Here is a 24,617-nt window from a genome sequence, read left to right as displayed (position 1 = left end):
TCATGACTGCATTCCACAACAATTCATTTCTCCTGTAGCTATTGCAATTCCATTCATCACAACTTGACCCAGCACTCTCCGGATATTTCAAGCTAATCACATACTGACTAAGAAAAACTAACACCACAATTACCTAAACTTGAATCAACTAAACAGCTACACAAATAGCACTACATCAAAAATGAGACACTAGAAAAAAAAAACCTTTTACACAACAAGAATCTCAGAGTAATGTCAAAATCTTTGCCCATAGCATAATATCAAAAATAAGTCACTAGAGAAAAAACATCCTCTCGCCAAAGTACAGGCAGAACAAAACTTCAAAAATATTCCCGGGACCAGAAAAGACTCAAATAGCCAGTGCTCTAAATCTTTGCAGCAGTAGAACACTGGGGGCTCAGAAGACTATATACTAGATCCTCAAAGATCATAGAACTCCTCAAAGCAAGAATCCGTCTTACAGCTTGTCTTCATACTCAGAGAGTGGAGTAATTTGCTCCTTCAGACCTTTCCTCTTACGAATGTCAATGACCAGCTGGGAAGCCTGGGAACCCGCATCAAATGGATCACTGTTCATCATGTCCCAATGGTCAAACACACACTGAGGGAAGGCTTGTCCAGACGTGGCTGCACGAAGTGTCCCTGAAAATCCAAATGACTCTATCACAGGAAGGTAAGCCTTGATATTGTATAGAGGGGTACCCGGACGCTGGATTTCTTCAAACACGTGCCCTCTCTTCTGATTGAGCACTCCATAAATGCCACCCAGAGCTTGCTCTGGTGCCTGAATTTCTACTAGGTAAACAGGCTCCAATAGTCTGGGCTTTGATGTAAGCTGGCAAGCATACATTACACGCCTCGCGGTAGGAATAATCTGTCCTCCACCTCTATGAATGGCATCTGCATGCAAAACCACATCACAAACTTCAAAAGCAATACCTCTCATGTTTTCCTCTGCAAGAGCACCCTCTTTAGTTGCCCATTGAAAGGCAGCCACAACAGAATCCTTGATTTCATTCAGGTACTGCACTCCCTTACACATGTCAACCACCAAGTTAGGACCTGTAGTTTCAGGACCAAAACACCAGATCTTCTTCGCTAGATCCTTGTCCCAACCAAACTCCTCAGAAAGGATCTTACTACGGACCTTGGGATCATCCCTGGGTCCAATTTTCCCTTCATCAATAGCCTCAGCAAGACCTTCTTCAAGAGGCCTGGCCTCAAAGTAAAGCCGATTGTGCTTGTTGGGAGACTTACTCATAACTGTATGGTTAGACTTCTCGAGGACAGTCTCCCTAAATGAGACAACAGGGTCAGAAACCACTATCTCTGCGCCACCCATGAAGTCTTCTTGGAGATCCTTCAGACAAATTTCCAAGTGAAGCTCACCCGCTCCAGCAATAATGTGCTCACCAGACTCCTCAATTGTACAAACAACCATGGGATCAGACTTTGCTAGGCGCTTCAGACCTTCCACAAGCTTGGGAAGGTCAGAGGCAACCTTGCACTGGACAGCCACTCGCACAACAGGGGACACAGAAAACTTCATGGCTCTGATTGGGTGGGCATCCACTTCCTTCTCATTAGTCAAAGTGGCATTCTTTGTGATGTACTGATCCAAACCCACCATTGCAACTGTGTTTCCACAAGGCACATCCTCCACAGACTCTTGCCTCCTGCCCATCCATATCACAGTCCTCTGAACACTCTTCACATACAAATCTTTCTTTTGGCCAGGAACATAGTTGGGTCCCATGATCCTGACTTTAGAGCCTGTTGACACTTTCCCAGCGAAAACGCGCCCAAACGCGAAGAAACGCCCTTTGTCAGAAGCAGGAATCATCTTTGAAACATAAAGCATGAGAGGACCCTCGGGATCACAATTTCTAATGGCATTGGCATACTGATCATCCAGCGGCCCTTCATACAAGTTCTCGACCCTGTACCTCTGGGCCTTTGCAGGAGATGGCAGATGGAACACCATCATTTCCAAGAGAGCATCGCTGGCAGGAAGCCAAGTCTGCATCACCCGCTTCATCAAAACCTTGCCTCTCAGCTCTTTCTCATCAGCCTTCATGGTGACGCCAAGCTTAGTCAGCATAGGCCACAACTTGTCTTTCTGATCGTTCATACAAATGTTAATAAGTTGTTTGATAGGGTTATAAATGAACTGAACAAAGCCCCTCTGACAGGTGGGGGTCCCAGTATTCTTGTTAGTCCACTTCTTCGTGCTAGGATCAAAATAATTCTCACCCCAAAGCCTCTCCATCATCTTAGCCTCATCAACTCCAAATTTAGCAGCATACATTTTGGCAAAGTTTGTGAGAGTGAAGGCCCATCCATGAAGACCTGCTGAGAAGGCAACTGTACCTTTCTCTGGGTAAACTTGCACGTCACCCAACAAAGGGTCTTCGTAGGTAGCCATGATCACATTAGCATTTTCAATCACCCTCTGGAAAGTCTGATAAGCCTCTTCACCTTCCACCTGAAGCTCAAGGAAACACCTGTCCATCTTATTCACTGTGAGCACAGGCCTAATCCTCTCACCAAGAGCCTGGCGAAGGACAGTCTCTGTCTGGACACAGACACCCTCCACACAGTCAACAACCACCAGCGCACCGTCGGTGATTCGCAATGCAGCAGTGACCTCAGAAGAGAAGTCAACGTGGCCCGGAGAATCAATGAGATTGATAAGGTAGTCATTGCCATCTTTTTCACCCTTGTAATCCTTCAAGGAGGCATCAGTCATCTCATAATACAGTGAGATCCCAGTAGACTTGATTGTGATGCCCCGCTCGGCTTCATCCGCACGGGTATCTGTAAGCCTCACATCTCCTGCAGTTTCTTGGGCTATAATACCCGCAGCAGCCACAAGAGAGTCTGTGAGGGTGGACTTACCTAAAGACCAGAAAATACACCCCAAATTACGAATTGCTTCTTATAAGAGCCGGATCTAGCCATCTAAAGATAAACAAAGCAAACTTCTCTCACCATGGTCGACATGGGCAATAACAGACATGTTACGGATGTTGTTTTTCTTGTCCATGATCCTCCGCAACTCCTCGGTCGTAAACTTCACCTGCGACGAGCAATTGAACAATGCTCAACACCGAAGGCCTACATTTGTGTCGGTTAACATCATGTTTGCAATCAAAACTTACCATCTTGACGAGCTAGGGTGATCACACCGAAACAATATCAAGTACTCCTGAAACACAAAATCGAATGTCAGTTCACTGCAAGGGAGCACAAACGCATTGATCACAAGCGAGGGCCTAATCAAGGTGATTTCCGTGTAACAATAACAGACGGACAACAAAACGTAATGGTCAAAACGGTTAAGCAACAGCACGTAAAGATCTCAGGGAGATCCGGTTATAAAGAAGTTAGATCTGGAGAAGCCCAAGCTCGCCATGACGACAGACAGACCCGAAGATGAGGACTTACCCTTCAAGGGAGGGAGGCTGAACGGTGGAACAACAGCCCGCTTTTGCTTTGACAGATAAGAGTTAGGGTTTTATGGACACTTTCCCACCGCCTTCAATTCACCCTAACCATACAGCTAGAATCCGCAGAATATCTCTCACTTTGTACCAAAGAGAGAGAGTGCGCGCTCACAAATATGTCATCTACGTAACATAATATGGCGGAGGGGAGTCCCCTTTACACGTGGTGCCAATTCCGAGATGAAAGCTAGGGAGAGAGAAAAAGAGAGAGGACACGCGATAAAGAGGGAGAGAGAAAGAGAGAGAAGCCGCCCAAGGCAACTGGCCATACTAGTCTACTTAACATAATATGGCGGAGGGGAGTCCCCTTTACACGTGACGCAAGCTGCGAGTTAAAAACTGGTACCTAACATAATATGGTGGAGGGGAGTCCCCTTTACACGTGGTGCCAGCTCCGAGATTAAAGCTAGGGAGAGAGAAAAAGAGAGAGGACACACGATAAAGAGGGAGAGAGAAAGAGAGAGAAGCCGCCCAAGGCAACTGGCCATACTAGTCTACTTAACATAATATGGCGGAGGGGAGTCCCCTTTACATGTGGCGCAAGCTGCGAGATAAAAACTAGATTCCAAAAGAGGGAGAGAGAAAAAGAGAGAGGACATGCGATAAAGAGGGAGAGAGAAAAAGAGAGAGGACATGCGATAAAGAGGGAAAGAGAAAGAGAGAGAGGCCGCCGAAGGGAGCCGGTCATACTAGTATGACATAAAGGCTATAACTTATGTATGACTTTGTCAAGGCATAACAGTCCTCTACTATCTTATGCTAGATCAAATGCCAACGAGATAAAAACTAGATTCCAAAAGAGGGAGAGAGAAAAAGAGAGAGGACACGCGATAAAGAGGGAGAGAGAAAAAGAGAGAGGACACGCGATAAAGAGGGAGAGAGAAAGAGAGAGAGAGAGAGGCCGTCGAAGGCAGCCGGTCGTACTAGTATGACATAAAGGCCATAACCTATGTATGACTTTGTCAAGGCATAACAGTCCTCTACTATCTTATGCTAGATCAAATTCCAGGAATCAAGGGCCTGAAGTAGTCTTGGTGGTCATAGTGACATTGGTTCCTCGCGGTCCATATGAACCACAATATCCAGCATCTGAAAGAGTTTAAACAATGTTGCACAACTAGGTATTGGGATTTAATCGTACCAAATGTGATTGTATAGAAACAACTTGCAATCCACTTTACATTGCCATAGAGGGAGAATGAAATGCCACCAATCCTTGACGCTTCTGCAATTTTAAAAAAACATGCTTCATATTTTCAGAACCTTTACACCTGCTACATTTACCATCGGATATATTCTTCTTTAGCAGCATGGAACCCACAGGTAAGGCACCAACAATCAATCACCAGTAAAAATGTGTGTGTGTGTGTGTGTGTGTGTGTGTGTGTGTGTGTGTGTGAGTGAGAGAGAGAGAGAGAGAGAGAGAGAGAGAGAGAGAGGGAAAGAGAGAAGGGGAGGGGCAGGGGGGGAGAGAGAGAGGGAGGAAGGCAGAGAGACAGAAGGAAGGAGAGAGAGAGAGAGAGAGAGAGAGAGAGAGAGAGAGAGAGAAAGGGAGGTATATAAACAGAAGGAGCAAATAGAGATAGAGAGGGTGAGAGGGATTCTGTGTGTGTGTGTGTGTGAGAGAGAGAGAGAGAGAGAGAGAGAGATTGAAGGAGGGAGAGATAGAGAGAAATAGAGATAGGGAGAGGTAGTAGGAGACATAAGGGGAGTGAGAGAGAGGAGACAGGAAGGGGAGAGGGAGAGAGAGAGAGACAGAGGGGGAGAAAAAAAAAGCTCGCTCCAAAAACTTCTTTTGGAGTGAGCTTTTTGGAGCGAGCTTTTTTTCTAGTTTCGGTTAGTTGATCAAAAAGCTCGCTAGAAAAGTCGCTCCAAGCCTCACCTCCTTATGATCAAGATGCCACTGATCAACAAAAGTTGTCATTCATTATTTTTATGTGTCCTGGCAACCATACATAATGCACTGTTTAATTCACAATATTGTTATGTTGGTTATCGACTTGAAGATCAATTGAAGAAACCAAGTGGTAGTTCTCGAAAAATATTTGAAGAAAGAATAAAAGCAATTGAAAGACAAGCTCTACTATAATGACTTGGGATCTTTTGGCCACCAATGACCATACTTTATATTTTTTCTATTTTGACAAAACAGTAAAAATTATCATATCTTGTATGAATCCACCTTACTGCCAACTTCTTTTTCATTTGGTCTTCTACTTAGGACCCTTTGAAAAGGTTTTCATCTCGAAGAGACATGCCTAAGTTGTAACATTGTAAAGTTTTTTTTCATGTTGTCCAATCTCTTGCTATGCATGTGGGTGGACAAGTGAATGCATGAGTCAAGATTTGACTCCAGCTTTGTATGTGTGGCACTACATCTGCTATTTGCTATGTTCAAATGATGCAAGCAGTATCATCCACAATGGACAAGTCTTATCTTGTTTTTGTCCCATTGTAGCATGTTCGTAGATTGGAACATTGTTTCATATAGAATTAAGTTTGCTCCTTGTGATTGATGTCCAAGCACTTGTAGATTGATACATTGCTTCATGAAGATTTGAGTGTCCTCCCTGTGTGATGAATCAAAACATGAGCATGCAAAAAACACGTTACATTGTTTTTTTTTGCCCCTTGTTATGTTGACTTTGAGATTGGTAGAACTTAAAATATGGTCTCCCTTTTCAAGTCAATTTTGGAGACTAGGAAAGAAAAACTCTTCTAAAGCTACTTTTGGACCATTTTGCAAGACAGTCATGGTCACACTTCTCTATGGGAATCAGTCTTTTACAACATTGTTAACATTTTCCCCACTTTGGTTGATCGAGCCTCTTTTAATGAGCGTAAAGATACATGCAAGGTTTTTACATAGTATGGCTTGGTGCTCCATTTTTTAAGGTTCTTTAGTCTTCTTTTTTTTAAATAGATGTACTCACTCTAATAGGAGTGAGTGATGATTATATTAGCAAAACCAAAGAACTAGTATGTGACATGCGCGCTTCTGCGGCCAAAAGAACATGGGCTCAATTTATGAAAATTGATTTTCCTTCATAGTGGCAATTATGACAAAGTCTCTCTCTCTCTCTCTCTCTCTCTCACACACACACACACACACACACACACACACACACACACACACTTGGTCACTTTACTTGGCTTTAAGTGCTTCATCTTTGAGAGACACTGTAATGGAATTGGCCTATTAACTTGAGAGTAGCGAAAATGAGAGAGAGTACTTTTGAGAAATTACTTTGTGAGCATAGCGGGTGAACATAATTGAAGTTACCAACATAAACATAGCATTTAATTAACTTGGCATGAACAATACTTTCACAAGAGGGAGAATTTAGAGAACATGACAACAATTGAGGACCAGATTTATGTGGAGCCGGTCCCCCCTCCAATAGGCATTTGTATTATGATTTCTCCCATCAAGAGAGATTTGTTACAATACAATCTTTGTGTTCCTTATGACCTAGGTGATGCAATGAAGATGGAAAGCTTCATGCATCACAAGCATAACATAAATTTTGTGGAAAGCATTAACTATCCCAAGCCTCAGTCCCAAGACCTCAAACACCTTCGAAGGTGGAGAGAGCTAGCAGAGAATGAGGGTAGGGAAGAGGAAGAAGAAACATTTCATAGGAGAAAGAATTAGTTCCTCGCTTATCATCACTCTTCTTGCTAGCATACATAATAGCATTGTAATGAAGATGGAGAAGATGGCAAGCTTAAGCATTGAAGCATGGCTCTTGGTTGGATTTGCATTCCATAGCCAAGAGTGTTGGTGTAGGCTCTCAACCTCTACTTTCTTGGAGAAGGAGAGGGAGCTCTTGCACTTTGCACAATACACAATGAGAGAGAGAGAGAGAGAGAGATAGATAGATAGATTTTATTATCGTCCTTGGAGGTCAAATATGACCTATGGGACCAAAGTTACATGTGATGTAGTATGTGTATGGCTGATGAGTGACTCTCGATGCTCCAAAATTGTAGTGATGAGAGTCGCAATGGAGAGCCCACACTTTGGCTGGGAGAGGAAAGTGTGTAGGTCTAAGTTATGGCTGAAAATGTGAGAGAAGCAAGTTCGGATGTGATCAAAAGCTGAGCACTCTAGTAGTGTGTGGTACTCAGACTCTCGAACTTGCAGTGAGCATAATGTGCACAATCGATTGACTCTTCTCCATTGCCCCAACGCCCTATCTCGCATCGAAGGAAATGGGAGCTAAGCCGAATTGCTGCGATAGTGCGTATCGCGGACAAGGGAATAGGCTCAAGCATGTAAGTGTGAGTACGGTTTCCTCTCTCAGCGAAGAACATGGTTTTGTAGTTGGGGGCAATATAGGTGGTGTAATGTATGAAGCGTGACCCACCGGATTTCTCCCAAGCCGTAATACATTGGCGTTGTAGAAAAGCTTCATTCACTTGAGAGTCAATTGAAGCATCATGTAGCAAGTGTAATGCATCCCATCTCCCAAACCACTTCTTTATGTCTTGCATCCATCCCGTGCTCAAGATCTTGCTTTTATGCGTCTTTTGAACTTTTTTGCTTGCTTCCCATGCAATTGTAGGAAGTCGATGTGAGGGGTTTTGACGCATCTTTATCATGTACTCCACAACCCTTTCCATGCCCATAACCTCAATTGGAAGAGATCCCGACTCAAGAAGTAGGAGCATATATGGTGTTTGTGTCTTAACTTGGAGAAAGTTTGTAAGAAAACGCTTTTGGACATTCTCAAACTCTTTCCAAGTAGACTTTGAGATGCTCCCTCCCCACACTTCAACTCCATAAAGAAGAACCGGTGTCACCAATGCATAAAGAAGATACTTCTTGAGAACCCAACACTTGATGTTTCCCGCATTACACATGTTCTCAAATGCATAATATGCTCTCTTTCCCGCTTCCAAACGACGCATAGAACATTCATGCCACTTGTGATTGGATGGAACCTCAAGGCCAAGGTACTTAAAGCTCTCAACAACTTCAAGTGTCTCGTTGTTGTACACAATGCATGGCTTCTCCTTATGGTTGGTTTTCACAAGCATAACCTTTGTTTTGGATTCATTTACAATCAGCCCACTATGCAAGTAAAAGTTCTCAAGGACAACCATAAGCTTTTGTGCATCTTCTAAAGTGTGTGCTAGAAGCACTACATCATCCGCATACAACAAAAGCATGATTACCGCATTGCAAATAGTGACCTCTTCAATGCCTTCTTCTTGCATAAAGTCAAGTACCATTTGTTCCAATTGATCGATGCATAGACCAAAGAGAGTTGGTGACAATGGACATCCTTGTTTAACCCCAATAGTGCTTACAAAAAATTTTGAAATTTCTCTTCCCATGCGCAATTGACAAATCACATTCTCATAGATTCGAGAAACCGCAAGCATAAACTCACTTGGCACTTGGAGTTCTTCCATCCTTCTCCAAAAATTGTTACGTGGAATCATATCAAAGGCTTTCTTAAAGTCCACAAAACAACAATACAATCGCTTGCCTTTCAACCGACTTTCCTCCATGAGAACACGAAGAGTGACAAGATGATCAATGGTGCTATGGCATCGACGAAAACCCGCTTGTCCCTTTGCACGCTTGTCATTCTCTTCAGCCCAATCACTCAATTTCATCTCCATTATGCACCCAAACAACTTTTCCATAAGAGACCCAATCATTATAGTCCGGTAGTTGCTTACATTCTTTACATCCCCTCCTTTATGCAAAGGCTTAACCCAATTAGTACTCCAATCATAAGGCATACCATGTTGAAGTGCAAGGTTGAACATATCACACATCCACTCATGGGTAAAATCTCCCGTCCATTTGATCATCTCCGGCTTGATACCTTGAAGATCTCCCGCTTTGCGAGTGGCCAACTTTTCAAGCCCACCGCATACATCCTCAATAGTAAAAAAAGATAGCATACATGGGAGTGAACCATAAAATGGCATTTTTTCAGTATTTTCTTGCTCATATAATTGCCTACAATGTGTGTACATATCCACTAGACTCAAGTTACCAAAATTCTCAACCCGCTTGCCTCTCAAGTTTCTCCAAATTCTTCCACATGCATGTGCCTTTTCTTGGACTTGAAATTCTTGTTGCTTTACTTCCCATCTTCTTCTCTTCTTTTGAATCAATGCCTTGTATGTATGCAAATGACTTCGATAGTTGTCTTTGTCCATAGTTGCATCAAGCTTTATCAAGGACTTTCGAGCATCTTGACATTCTTTATCAAACCACCTTTTGCGTGATCTATCTTTGTTGATACCATGGAGATGCTTTATGGCAAAGCATTCTTCCGCACAAGAACAAATAGCTTTCTTGAAAGCTTCCCATTTAGTTTCCAATGGTGCATCACATTGAAGCTTTGTCATCCATAATTTTTGCTCAACCATTTCAATGTACATTGGTGCCTGTTTGAAATCCATACATAGTGATAACTTCTCTTTCCTTTGGCTGCGATTATCATGCTTAGTTGCTTCTCCACATGAAAGGTCAATACATAACGTGCGATGGTCGGATTCCGGGGTCCATTGACCAAACATAAAACTCTTTATGCGATACATGATGGCTTCAGAGAGTAGCATATAGTCAATCACACTATCCCCATTATGTCTCCTACATGTAAATCCATTGGTTCCACTCCACAAAGATACACCATTGGCAATGAGCATACCCATGCTATTACACATGTGTAAAAGTAACTTTCCATAGTGATCCGGCTCTTTCTCATCCATTGAAGTACGATCGTACAAGTGAACTTCCTCCAACTCCCTTGAAATGTATGGCATATCAAATTGTTGAGTGTCATGTTGCAATGTTTTTGTGCGAGCATTCATATCCCCAAATACAATAACATCACCTTCACCTTTGAAATAAGCAATGTCCTCTTCCAAATCAGAAAATGGTTGATCTCTATCCATGCAATCATAAAAGGGAGAATCATGATGAGGAATGTAGCAACCGGCTACAAAAATGGGTGCTCTTTTTGGTGTCATAATTTTCAGCCATACATAACGTTTGTACTTGTCATCTTTCACAATTGATACAAAATCTTCCAATCCTTTCTTAACCATACATGCTAACCCTCCTTGTCCTCTTCGTTGCTTGAGATTCTTTGACCACATCAATGAATGTACATTGTAATCCTCCAAGCCGTTAATCCTTTGTGTATCATGCTCCCAAGTTTCAACAAGAAGTACAACATCGGCTTTGCTTGTTAGTTCATCAATGCCAACCCCCGCATTCCGTGGGTATCCATTACAATTCCAAAAGCATATTTCCAATTGTAACTCGGTCTCATAGGTCACGCATCCCTATTTGCTTGAGAGACTTGCCTCCTCCTTGGGCACATTTTCTTCATGAGAGATCTCCTTGTTTTTATTATTCTTTTCCTCATATGCCTTGCGACGCATATTTTGTTGCTTAATAGTGCGATCTTCACATACAAAACATTTTGTATCCCTCAAATAGATCCAACTATTATCAAGGATAATCTTTCGCTTGGTCTCATCCGGCATGGTGCATACAATTGGCCGTTCTCCCGAGCGAGGAGCTCCTTGCTTCCCCACTCTATGTGCTCCATAGACCATAACTCCGGACATGCCAAAGTGGGTTTTGAAGAAATCTTCAATAACAATGGCAAGAGAAGGAGGTGTCTCTAACTTCTCTTCGGGAATTCCACGAATAACAATGTTCTTGGAACGTCGCTCCCGTTCCTTCAACTCCTCCACATCCACATTCTCAACATTCTTTGTTTGAACCATAGCTTGCATGAGTGAGGAATTAGAAACCACATTGCTACCACATACATCAGCGCAAGACTTGTTTGTGCATACATTTTTCATGTCGCATACATCCCAGCTCATAGTGTCAAATTTCTCCTCTTTCAATACATGGTCATGCTCTACTTTGCTCATCCGCTCCTTCAAAGCATTCAAGTCCACAAGAGAGCGTTTACATTCCTTGACTTCCTCTTCAAGTTGCATCAAACGTGTTGTTTGCATCTCAAGTGTCCTCTTGAGATTCTCATTCTCAACCACAAGTACCCTTAGTGTGCCATTCTCCATTGCAAGTGCTCGTAAGTCTTCGCCTTGTTTGTTTACGGTCTCTTGCAATGATACCAAGTACGCCATGATCACGGTTTTCGATGTCGTTGGTTGGGTGGTTGTGTTGCTATCTCCACACTTAGGAGATTTTGGATCATTTTCCACAATGGTTGTGGACCTTGTTGAAGAAGAAGAACCCTTGCGAGTGCCGGAAGACATTATATGTAAAATAAGAGATGAGAATCAATTTTGTTGAACCTGTTCACTTCGGAAATGCTGCTACAGAAACGCCTTCCATAACTCTGAAAGAGAGAGCGTGTGTATGTGTGTGTGGAAGAGTATAACCCCTAAGCAAGCCCCCTACTTGCTTTGGTCGACCCCCCTTGTAGCGCTCATGCTTGAAGCTCATTGGACCCCTCCAGGCCTAGCCAATCATAAGTAGGAGTCATACCAAGCAACAAGGGTAGACTTGGGACAAGTGTCCCCCTTTCCCCTTTGAGAGAGAGGACTTGATAAATGCGAATTCAATTAATTAAATCTTCTAAATTATCATTGGACCCCTTGGGTGGCCAACCAATAGGCTTTATGCACACCATGAGGGTAACCTAGCTAGGGGCTTGACACGTGTCCTACTTGCCTCTTGGGCAAGGGGTGCCCTTTGGGAGAGAGAGTGGTCAAGCAACCTCCCCCCCTTCTTGCATGGCTCACCCCCTCCTTGTGGGGATATAGTTTAACTTTTGTGCCACCTCAAGCTTGGGTTGGGTTCTTCCATCAAGTACAACCCTAGCATCTCAAGCATGACAAGCACCTCAAGCATCTCAAGCATCTCAGTCATTAGGCATGACAAGCACCTTAAGCTTGGCCCGGGTTCCCACCTCAAGCACAGCCTTAGCTTACCTAAGGTCAAAGGACTTTTAACACTAACTATTGGAGGTCTTCAATGAAGCTAACCCTAAGGCCTTTATGCTCCCTTGGTTAGTCTTGCTCTTTGATAGACCATCTCTCATTTGGGCCCCTTTACCATTAGCCCCGTGTTGAGATAGATCTATAAACACATGTCTATATCCTAACCCTTGTTCCCATTTATTCTCCCACATTAAATGATCAGTTTAGTATGAGAAAATCATTTGGGTTGGTTGAATATTAGATATCATGACATTACCTCTCTCTTGAAATCATAGTCATGCTCGACTATGAGGTAGAAGAGATAAAGCCTTAGTCATTAGTCAATCTTACTTAGCGGGTAGAGGATCCCTTTTTACCCTACGACATCTTTCCAAGATGGATGACTAATCCATTTGGTGCTTGTGAGACATAGCTGGTGCAAGCATGTCTGCTCTTTAGTCCATTTCATTCTCCCAAAGTAGAGTGACAAATTCTACTTGGTGTTTGAGAGACATCGTCATCACAAACGTGATTCTAAGCATGCATAGTATTTAAATTTGTGCACAATAAAAAGAGAACTAGTCTTATAAGACAAAAACATTGGTCATTTAAAAGAAATTTGTACATGTGCTTACTCTAATGTAGCATTGTAAGCATTGACAAGGTTCATACTATCCTTAAGCTGTATTTTTTTGCATCCATCTAGCATCTTCAAAAAGATAATTTTTGAACTTAATAAGATACTATCGGATATTCTTACCATGTCGTAGTACCTTATCTTCATGCCAAAGAATAGCTTCGGGCTGTAGCACCTCTTCTTGGTCTTCAACTTCAGGAGGGTGTTTAATAATTGGTTCACTTGGTGGCTCTAGTCCTTTGTAGGGCTTAAGTAGGCTCACATGAAAAGCATTGTGTATAAGCCAATGGTTGGGCAACTTGAGTTGGTAAGCCGTCTCATTGCTTGATAGGCTTCAAGACGTGGAAAGGACCATAGCATCTTTTTGCTACCTTAGCATAATACTTTTGATGGCCCGTAAGATTTTTGCTCGTCGTTTGCCTTAATCGAGCCTTAGGAAACTTAAGTAAGACCCAATCATTTTATTTGAACATTAAAGGCCCTTCTGTGCTTGTTAGTAGCAGCTTTGTGCTTTTGTTGAGAGATGGATATAGCCTTCTTAATCTTTTGAAAAGATTCTTGTAGGTCACGGCTATACTCATCGACAGCGAAGATCTTCCCATGTACTTTGAGTAGCAAGGGACTTTTAAGTCTTCCCTCAACGATCTCAAAAGGTGCTTTTCCCGTAGAAGTATGTACAGTTTTATTGTAAGCATACTCTACAAGAGGTAAGTACTTTTTCGATTGTGAGCGTTGATCTACTTCTATCTTTAGTAGATCGAGTATCGTAAGATTGGCTATCTCACTTTGGCCATCCGTTTGTGGGTGATAGGTTAAAGGAAATTCAATCTTGTTCCTAGATTTTCAAAGAGACCTTTCCAGAAGTTACTGGTCATTCTAGGATCTCTATCTGACACGATGGATGTTGGTAATCCATGGTGCCTTCGTAATGCTCGATTGCACACACACTCTCCCTCTCTCTCTCTCTCTCACATACACACACACACGAGGAGGTGAAGAAGAAGAAGATGGAGATGGAGATGGAGATGGAGCAAGAGCACTCTTCTATTGCACAAATGAGAGAATAAGTGAATTTTAGGTTTAGTTGGCTTTTATATGAGCTCACCCCATTCACACTTGGGCGCCCATGCTTAGCCAACTAATCCCTTGAATGTCCCAGTTAGAGTGCGCCTCTCATCGGCGATCACTCTTACCCTTTTCCTATTGGTCCGACAAGCCCGGTACCTGACTCTACCAAATACATAATACACGTCCGTCGTAGGTGATGGGGTGTCCGTGAGCCGTGATGGTTAACATGCCCCCCTTCCTGATGTAGATTCCATCCTCGGAAGCTATTGAGTTGAAGCTCGTTCGTCGAGGTGGAAGAGCATTTGAGATGAATGTCCTTAGCCTTCTTCAGTCACTGCAAAATCAAACAACATTGGCACAGTAATTGCATTCTCATAAGTGAGTAAAAAGCATATGCAGTTTTAGGTAGACAAGTTGATTGGTAAAAGAATTTCAAACAATTTGTCAGCAATGAACATTAAATTGCAATGTAATCAAATGTATAAACAGATGTAAAGGTAAAAAATTAAACAAGTTTGGGGTCGCTAATTTGACGATCGAAAGGCACTAGAGATAGAATATTAATACCATGGGTAAACTTCTTAATTTTCTGTGGTCAATTAAGTTGTTTAATCGCGAGAGCCAAGTATTCATGTTCGAGGGCTGACTAGAGGCTATATGTAGAAGACCTTGTAGTTCAGCTACCATAAAAGGAATTTCTCATGAAATCATCGCCTGACTGATTACTTTTTCTTTGACCCCCCAAAGTCTTTTCACAGTGATTCAATTTTGATGTGTGTGCTTATTTTGTATGCCTTGGGTTTTTTGCTTTTCAAGTAAAAGCGCCCATACTGGGAACCTCTAGGGCTCTAGTACCATAGGCAATACATGTGAGTGAAGTACCAAATCAAGCTGAGATTTCTCTTCCACCTTAAGATTTTACAGTGTGGCACTTTGATTTTTTGTTTGTTCATTTTCAGCATTTTAATTTTGTAACTTTGGGGGGTCATATAACATTGATACACCTCCCCAGGCTCATCACACTAGTAAACTCCCTTTATAATACTTAAGCTAAAGGTCAATAGGGTCAAGCCCACTAGAAAGCCCTAGTACATTTCACACAATGCTGCCTAAATTGGATTAAGAACCTAAGTAACCATTAATTATTAGGAAGGCATTCCCCATGGTATTAAGAGAAGATTTCTAACACCTAACTTGGTCAAACTAGTTTGTCGGACTGCTTGATTTTTAAACCTAGACAAGTGATTATGACAAAAAATTACATTGAATTAAATGTTTGATACTAAGCAAATGCGGTGAATATTAGGCTACCAATCACAATTAAAGCTGACAATCATAGATGCAAAAAAGATAAGGGGCAATGCTAATGGACAAGAAACACCTGTTTGTGTCGATGGTCGCGCTTGATTTGAAGAGTGATTTGAGATAAAGATTCCATGAAGGTCCAAATCCTACCAATAGCAACACGCTCCTGTACACACTAGGAAACAAAAGGAATACCTCCAGGAGGCACATTAGTGGAAAAAGGTACCAACACTTATTGAACACAACAAAAAACATAAGGAACCCTAACCTAATTATTTGCACTCCCCCTAGAGAGTCAAGGGAATAGGATATTGTAGAGGTTGGGGGGAAACCCTAAGGCTAAACCCCTATCCTCGTCGTCGAGATAAACAAAGTCATCATCCATGAGACCATATGTGCCATCCGTGTAGTCGTGTAAATTTTCTTCTTCATCATAGGTGCCCATGTTTACTAAGAAGGTCACTAGACGCCTATAGTCATCTTGGTCAAAAGGGTAGGCTTGTTCAATGGGAGAAACGCTCTCTACTAAGTATGGATCAGACGTGGTCAAGAGACGTATCAGCCATTCTAACTCCTCAAAATTCCTCTCACATGCTAGCGTCTGGAAAGACCATGTGAAATATTTGTGAAAAGTAACGAGGGTACCTCTCACCCAAGGCAAGAGTGGATGACTCTAGCGTACTAGCCATATCTGTACACGCAAATAGATGATGGTTAGAGTGCAAATATTACAAGGGTCGTGTTCTTGTGCATAATTTGTTTTTATGATTTGTGTTATGGCTCTTGCTCTTTTACTTTTTTATCTTGTTTTTGTGAGTATAAGGCTTTATATATACATTAAGAGGTCACGGAGAAAGGTTGAGAGGGAAGCAAGTGAATGATGGATGTCCACAAACACTCCCCCCTTCCTTGGGTAGATCATACCGTTTGAAATGATGTCGTCACCCTTTGAAACCAATTGTTCCAGTTGGTAATAGGTGAGGATTTTTGCCAGTAGTTTTCTATTACCCTAGGTGCCTCGTCAAGTTGCAAGGGTGGTAAGGTACTCTCCCAGGATCGAACTTGAAGTGGTTCATCAGGTGATTCTTGAACACTGGGAGGTGTGGATTCTTTTGTAGCTTCATGGAGGTCCATTACTATAGATGGAGGCTGTGTAGAAGCTTTTACCTCTATGGATGTATTACATGAGGAGCTAGAAGCTTCATGGAACTCCCCCCTTCCTAAGCTAGGTGGAATAAATTGGTTTTGCTTTGGAGCCCAAACTAGCTCTGGACTAGGTGTGTAGCATTCTGTGATCTTTCCCTTCCCACGGTCTGACATTGGCTTTAGCGTTACACTGTTTGACTCATATGGGTTTGTTGTCGATAGGGAAGGACACATTTTACGTTTAGGTACCCAAATTTGCTCATTTCCATCATAGTAGCCTTGGGCTTCTAATAGTTGTTTTGGAATCCGTCGTGATTTGGTCTTGACTCTCCTAGGGCGCGCTCTTGGTTTTCCCGGGAAATTTTTTCTTGGAATGGATGGGAGGGTTGAGGTAGTTGGAAGTAAGGCCTTGGGGACCCATTGATATGTACTCTTAGGTCGTGCAGGTTGAGTACTTGCAATATTACTGCTTGCTGCAACTACAAGTGTTGAAGTGCTAGATTCATGGGTAGCCGGCAAAGACGAGTTAACCACCTTGGCTTGTGAATGTTTCTTCAGAAGAGGAAGAGTATGAGGAGGATGGAGAAGAGGATGACCTCTTTCTCGCCTTTTTCTTCCCTCGTTCCTCCTTGTTTGCACCATCACTTTCTTTAGAAGAGGAAGAGGATGAAGAAGATGGAGAAGAGGGTAGCCTATTTCTCGCCTTTTTCTTCTCTTGTTTTCTCTCTTCCCTCTTTGAATTATGGTGTAGAGAAGTATGCGATGGTCTTCTCCTTTTAGGGGGTATTGGAGAGCGTTTTTCTTGCCATATTCGTGGAGCCATCTCCACCGAGGCGTCAAGAGAATCACTCCTTTCTCATTCATTCGGTTGGGGCTCTACCGTTGAAACTTGGGTTCTCCTTTGGAGGGAGATGCCTCATCGAGTAGTAAGTTTTTGAGCCCTTCATATGGATCCTCCTCTTCTTCCCTTATCGGAGAGAATCCTCTTTTGGAAGTCTAACCAGGAGCTTTCCTAGGTACTCTCTCTTCTTGGTGGGGAGTTTGGAGAATACCGTGGGTGCGCAATTGCTGTAGCACTTCACCTTGGAGGGATGGATTGCCCAGGGCTTGTTGAAGCCTAGAAACAAGATAGTTTACAAGCATAGGGGCATCATTAGTTGCTCTTTCATTAGCAAAATCAAAGCTATCAACATTCATTTCAATCTCTTTTCCCTTGTCAGCCATACTAGCAAATTTTAGATGTAAATTTTTACTTGTACTTTGGCACTTCAAACCCTAGTTGCTACTCCTCTTTACCTTCAAAGATTAGCACTCAAGCATCTATACCCGTGGCTCGATTATTATTAATTGCAAGGAGCAGAAGAGAGGGTTCAACAGAGCCAAGACAACACCGGTTCCTGTCAAGCTACTAATAGCTCAATAATGGTTAAAAGCCATAGGCAAGCCCTGTAGGACTCCACTATTAAGACCATAGCCCTCGACGGTATCCCCGTTAACATCATAAAGTAGGTGTGCTTCAAGGATGAAAGATCCCTATTCTACTTACTCTTTGCAATTAATAACACCAACCATTTGTAGAAAGCTTGAGGACCTCTCTTCTTCAACAAGAAAAGAGAAATCAATAGCTCTAATACCAATGTAACATTTAATGCACTAGTCACTTGTGTGTAGCAAAAATTGATAACATAGTGAGCATTTCGTTAAGAACAAGTTCCTATTGAGCATAGGGAGAGTACTTAATTTAAAAAAGCAACATAGCAATTTACACCTAGCTAATTTGGCATTGAAAATACTTGAAATTAGAGAGAAATAGAAAAATTGACAAGAATTGAGGAGCGGATTTGCATGGAGCCGGTCCCCCCTTCATAAAGGCTTTGTATTAGAGATTCTCCCATCAAAGGAGACTTTTTTACAATACAATACTTGTGTTCCTTGACAAAACTCATTGGTGCAATGAAGATGGAAGCTTCATGCAACAAATTATGCTTGAAAAACACCTAGTTTGCCTAGCCTCAGTCCCAAGGCCTCACACACCTTAAAAAATGGTGAGAGCTAGTAGGGAATGAGGATACTTGAGAGGAAGAAGATGTATTTTACGAGACATAAGTATTCTCCTCACATAATCACTCTAATAGCATAGCTTAGCTTAGTAATTAGCATGGTAGAGGAGATGAGCATGCCATTGAAGCTTGGCTCTTGATCGGATTTGCATTCCATAGACAAGAGTTGTTGGTGTAGGCCTCTACTTCTCAATGCTTGGAGAAGGATATGGAGTTCTTCTTGCACACATGAGTTGTGTGTGTGTGTGTGTGTGTGTGTGTGTGTGTGTGTGTGTAGCAATGTGTTGGTAAAAAATGCAACCCTCTCTCTCTCTTCTTGGTCGACCCCTCTTGCCATTTACTCTTGCTGGCCTCCCATTGGCTCCTACAGGGCTTAGCCAATCACAAATTAGAAGCATGATCGATAGCCTTGTGACATGTGTCCCCCTATCCCCTTTTGTGAGAGCTTTATGTAATTAAAATAATGGACCTTTTAGTCTTCTGGCTAATAGGAATCAAGGGTTGCTTGATGCTCATTGGACCCCTTGGTAGAGTGTCCAATAGTCTTATGGGGAGCTTAATTTCTATTGGTTCTTTTATCAAGCATTTCAATTAATTAGACTAATTTTACTCTAGCCTAATTCTCATTGGCACACCTCTATGGCCATCCAATAGGATTCGAGGGAAGATTGGGGGCAACTGGCCTAGGAGTGCCAATGTGTCCAATATTCCCTCTGAGGGAAGCTTTGGAGTGTGTGTGTGTGTGTGCTTCTCTCTCCTCCCCTACTCTTAGGGCTCGCCCCCTCCTTGATAGGGATGTGGGAAGACTTTTGAGTCTTCCCTGTTCCACCATCCAATTTTCCCAGCTTTGACCATTTGGACTTTTCAATTAAAATCTTGGAACCTTAGCCTATAGAAGTCTTAATGGAGCTGAACCTTAGGTCTTTTAAGCTCCAGTGATGCACATACTCTTTTGAAGACTGCCCCCTTTGGATCCCTATTTTCTCTCCTTTGGATCCCTGCAGAGACTGGTCTAGCAGCCTTACCAATGTTCTAGCTTTTACTCCCCTAGTACTTCCCCATATTAAATTATCAGTTTAACATGAGAAAATTAATTGGGAGAATTAGATATTAGTTTCTATGAAAATACTAGAGCCATTGGTTTCTCTTTCTTGCTTAAGAAGAGAGGTCCTTAAGTTGTCCATAAAAGTTTGGGCCTATTTATTGCAATACGGTAAGTGGGACAGGGATCTATTATCTTGGTTGAGAAGGACTTAGTTCGAGGTACAACGTTGGAAACTATAGTCTTAATAATGGAGCCTCTCGGGCCTTGTCTTTGGCTTAACTATTATTGAGCTACGAGCAAGCTCAACAAGAACCATAATCAACTGAGCAATGTTAGATCCTCTCCACTAGTCTTTGCAATCAAAAGTGTCTAAACCACGGGTGTGACTGCTTGAGAACTGATTTTAAAAGGTAAAGAAGAGTAGCGAGTAAGGTTACATAAGTTTAATTAGCATGGCTGACAATAACCATGAGAGTAGAATGAACATTGAAACTTTGATTTTGCACATGAAGGTGCTAATGATGATGTCTCCATGTTTGTCAATTATCTTGTTACTAGGTTGCAGCAAGCTATGGGCAACCCTGCTTTGCAAGCCGAAGTTACTCAACAACTTCGCACTTATGGGATTTCCCTTCCTCTCCAAGAGGAGAGAGAGCTTAGGAGGCGTCTTGATGAGACCCCCAAGAAAAGACTCTCTCCCATACGAGAGGAGGAATCCAAAGAACAAGAATGTAATGAATCCCTAAGATCCTCTGAAGATGTGGCTCCACGAAGACGGCGGTTTAGACGGTTGCCAACTCCTCCGGTCAACCCACAGTCCTTCTCCTAGTCACTCCAAAAGGGAAGAGAGGAAACAAAGGAAGAAGAGGGCAAGAAAGAGGTCACCCTCTTCTCCTTCTTCTTCACCTTCCTCCTCTTCTGACAAAAGCTACAACTATTCCTCTAGAGAATACACGTGGGGAGGACATTGCAAATCTTACCCTGCATGGCGAAGGTCCCAAAAGCTCAAGAAGCTCAAAGAGGGAGGAAAGAGTATCTCTTTTCTCACCCATGATGGCACCTTTGGTGCTACCGACAAAGTATTGGTCTTCATCCAACAATTTGATGTGGCCTTTGAAAACGAGGGCTTCATGGAGTCCTCCAAGCTACGCCACGTAGCTGTGCACTTCCAAAAATCTGCTCGTTAATGGTGGGCTAGCCTTTGTGGCAATGGCGAAGCCCCAAAGACATGGAAAACTCTACGAGTTTTTATCATGAAGCAATTCCTTGCAAGCGATGCAAAGGACAAAGTGCTTACCGGATTGTAGAGTTTGAAGCTTCTCTCCATGAGTCTATCAACAAATATGTGGACAAGTTTTGGGATTTACATCTCAAGGATACTATCTTTCAAAAGATAGACTTCGCCGAGCAAAAGAAACAATTTTGTGTGGGATTACCTGAAGAGATGGCCGAGTACGTCATCTCTCAACGGCCTGGTTCTATCACCAAAGTAATCCACCACACTAAGGTTGCTTCGCGCATCAATTTCCAACAAGGGGCTAGAAGGAATGTCAAGCCCATGGAAAGCAAAGACAAAAGTGATGCAAAGGGGAAAACCAATGCCCAAAATTCATCCCAAGGCAATTCCAACAACAACAATTGGTCCAAGGAGAAGGGACTTTACAAAGATAAAAATAAACTCTCTCCTGAAAAGCTTGAAGCTTTTTGCAAGGACCATAAATGTTTTAACTGTGGGAGCAAGGACATGGCTACCGTTTTTGCCCTAAGAGAAATTCTCACAATGAGACTCCTAGAGCTTCCACTATCAAAGCTCCAAAAGAGGATGCTCATTGCAAAGGATCACCTCTCTCCTATGCTTGGGGAAAGGTAAGGGAGCATGTTGCCTTCATCTTGTTTGACCCTGGGTCTACTCACAACTTCATATCAATGGAGTTGGCCACCAAGTTGGGGATTCAAGATTTTGACATGGGAGATACTGTAACGGCCGACACAGCTTTCAAGGGACATCAAGTTTTCGTTACTCCCTTAATTGGGAAATTGAGGCTTCATGTCCAAAGCTATGTTGACAAAGAAGACTTTTTCATGTCTCCTCTCCAACATGAGGACGCTATCCTAGGGGCACCATGGTTCAACCGCATGGTTGCCAACATGAAGTTCCCTGAAAGGAGAATCTACTTCACCTACAAGGAAAAGAACATGTATATAGATGCTAGTGAGTTTGGTCGTACTATACCACTTGTAAATCCTCTTGATTTTGATAAATCAATAAAGAGCTCAGTTTTTGCATACATGATTTTTGTCAAAGAGTCCCTAGAAGATATTTCATTAGATGTAAATGGTAGGAATCAAGAAGAGTTAGACTTATCTAATTTTCTAAAAGGGATTCCAAGGTGTGCTCATCAATGATATACCTATGGACGTACCTCAAAAATGAGGGGATGATGACCATCAAATTGAGCTCCTACCAGGAAGCTCATCACCTAACAAGCCTCCCTATCGAATTTCTCAAGCTCAACAAGAGGAGATCATGAGGCAAGTACAAGAATTGGTAGACAAAGGGATGGTGAGGCATAGCTCCTCTCCCTTTTGTTCTCCAGTCCTTTTAGTGAAAAAGAAAGATGGTACATACCGCATGTGTGTGGACTATCGAGCATTAAACCATATCACTATCAAAAACAGATTTCACATGCCTCGGGTAGAAGATCTATTTGATAAGCTACAAGGCTCCACCTACTTCAATAGGATTGACCTTAAAAGTGGCTATCATCAAATAAGGATAGTGGATGAAGATATCCTAAAGATCGTGTTTTGTACAACATTTGGCCTTTATGAATACCTAGTCATGCCTTTTGGCTTGATAATGCACCACCCACGTTCAATCCTTTAATGGAGAAACAATTTAGACCCTACCACAAATTCACTTGAGTGTTCTTTGATAATATCATCATCTACTCCAAGTCCTTGGAGGAACATAAGCAACATCTCCAGGTTATTTTTCAAGCATTGAGGGAGAACAAGCTTTTTATCAATCAAAAGAAAAGCGAATTTTTCCTTCAAGAGATTCAATACTTAGGTCATATTATCTCTCAAGATGGTATCCATATGGATCCATCAAAGTTAAGGTAGTAAAAGCATGGCTTAATCTAAGGAACTACATGAGCTAAGAAGCTTTATTGGTATGTGTGCATACTATAGACGCTTCATAGCAAAATTCTCTCAAATAGCAGGACCATTACATGACTTAACAAAGAACAACGTTAAGTACTCTTGGACTGCTAAGGAGCAAAATGATTTTGACAAGCTCAAAGAGAAGCTAACCAGTCCTTGTGCTTCTAGATCTCTCAAAGCCATTTGAGGTCCAATGTGATGCTTGTGGTGATTGACTTGGAGCAGTCTTGCTTCAACAAGGGCATCTCATAGCATATGAGAGCCGAAGGCTTGATTCGGATGAACGAGTCTTGGACATTTAGGAGAAAGAGCTCTTGGCTATTTTACATGCCCTAGACATATGGAAGCACTATCTATTGGGGACTCCATTTATTTTACGAACAGACCACCAAAGTCTCAAGTACTTCATGATGCAAACCAAGCATTCTGACAAACAAATGAGGTGGGCAAATTTTCTTTTGCAATTTTATTTTCATATTGCTCACATTACTGGTGAGCACAATCAAGTGGCCAATGCACTTTCACGACGACTAAAAGTTAACGCGGTGTCTATAGCAACTCACAATGGTCTATCTTCTATGATAGATGAGTACGCTACTGACCCTGACTTTAAAGACATAATGCCAGCCCTTGCATTGGGGAAGAAAGAGGAACCATTCACCTTGCAGGATGGTTATCTTCTCCATGGCATTAGGCTATGTGTTACCCACCCCCTATGAGAAAGTCGTGTATGAATCCCATGCTCCTCCCTATGTGGGGCATAGAGGCATTCAACCTACTCTTCGAGGAGTAGAGACGTACTTCTATTGGCCTATCATGAAAGTGGACATACAAGAGTATGTTTCAAAATGTGTGGTATGCCAAAAGACTAAGTATGATAGAGGGGCACCATGGGAGAGTATATCCATGAATTTTATCTTTGGATTACCCAAGTCTATCCATCAGAATACGAAAATATGGACAATAGTCGACAACTTTAGCAAGCAAACACACTTTATTCTTGTCAAAAAGACTATTAAGGCACACGAAATGGCAACTCTCTTAATATCTCAGATTTTCAGACATCATGGATTTTTGACATCCATCGTGTTAGATAGAGATCCTAGAATGACCAGTAATTTTTGAAAAGGTCTCTTTGAAAATCTAGGTACAAGATTGAGTTTCTCTTCGGCCTATCACCCATGAACGGATGGCCAAAGTGAGATAGCCAATCTTATGATATTCGATCTACTAAAGACTTATGTCACACAGAAGTAGATCAATGTTCACAATGGGAAAAGTACTTACCTCTTGTAGACTATATGTACAATAATACTGTCCATACTTCTACAGGAAAAGCAACTTTTTAAACCATAGAGGGAAGTCCTAAAAGTCCCTTGCTACTTAAAGTACACGGGAAGATCTTGTCTGCTGATGAGTATAGCCGTGACCTACAAGAATCTTTCCAAAAGATTAAGGAGGCTATATCCATCTCTCAACAAAGGCAAAAAGCTACTGCTGACAAACACAGAAGGGCCTTAACGTTTAAATAAAATGATGGGTCTTACTTAAGTTTCCCAAGGCTCGATTGAGGCAAACGATAGGAAAAAATCCTATGGGCCATCAAAAGTATTATTCTAAACTAGCAAAAAGATACTATGGTCCTTTTCAAATCTTGAAATCAATTAATGAGATGGCTTATCAACTCAAGCTGCCCAACCATTGGCTCATACACAATGCTTTTCATGTGAGCCTACTTAAGCCCTACA

The 24,617-nt window shown here is 42.1% G+C and overlaps 1 protein-coding gene across 2 annotated transcripts; it reads right to left on the bottom strand.

The window, feature by feature from the left end:
• Positions 1-223: 223 nt before the first annotated feature.
• Positions 224-3,593, bottom strand: LOC147418001 (elongation factor 2-like). 2 transcript variants are annotated; one of them, XM_086506459.1, is made up of 4 exons: positions 3,448-3,593; positions 3,162-3,208; positions 2,992-3,079; positions 224-2,898 (listed from the first exon to the last, which is right to left on the bottom strand). In XM_086506459.1, exons 2-4 carry the CDS (start codon positions 3,162-3,164, stop codon positions 458-460), a joined length of 2,532 nt encoding a protein of 843 aa, XP_086362585.1. In that variant the 5' UTR covers positions 3,165-3,208; positions 3,448-3,593; the 3' UTR covers positions 224-457. The 2 variants fall into 2 exon arrangements, with proteins under 2 accessions (XP_086362585.1, XP_086362586.1); XM_086506460.1 differs by lacking the exon at positions 3,448-3,593 and having other exon boundaries at positions 3,162-3,302.
• Between the last annotated feature and the right edge of the window lie 21,024 nt (positions 3,594-24,617).

Source organism: Adiantum capillus-veneris, chromosome 30 (genome assembly GCF_014529385.1).
Source record: "Adiantum capillus-veneris isolate H3 chromosome 30, ASM1452938v2, whole genome shotgun sequence".
Taxonomy (NCBI): Eukaryota; Viridiplantae; Streptophyta; class Polypodiopsida; order Polypodiales; family Pteridaceae; genus Adiantum; species Adiantum capillus-veneris.
Note: the sequence above shows the minus strand (reverse complement) of the source record. Positions and strands in the feature narration are given on the sequence as shown.

Bases quoted from the DNA above. Each gene is read 5' to 3' on its own strand.
- LOC147418001 (XM_086506459.1), bottom strand. The intron at 2,899-2,991 runs GTGAGAGAAGTT...TCTGGTCTTTAG, and splicing joins TATTGCCCATGTCGACCATG to GTAAGTCCACCCTCACAGAC.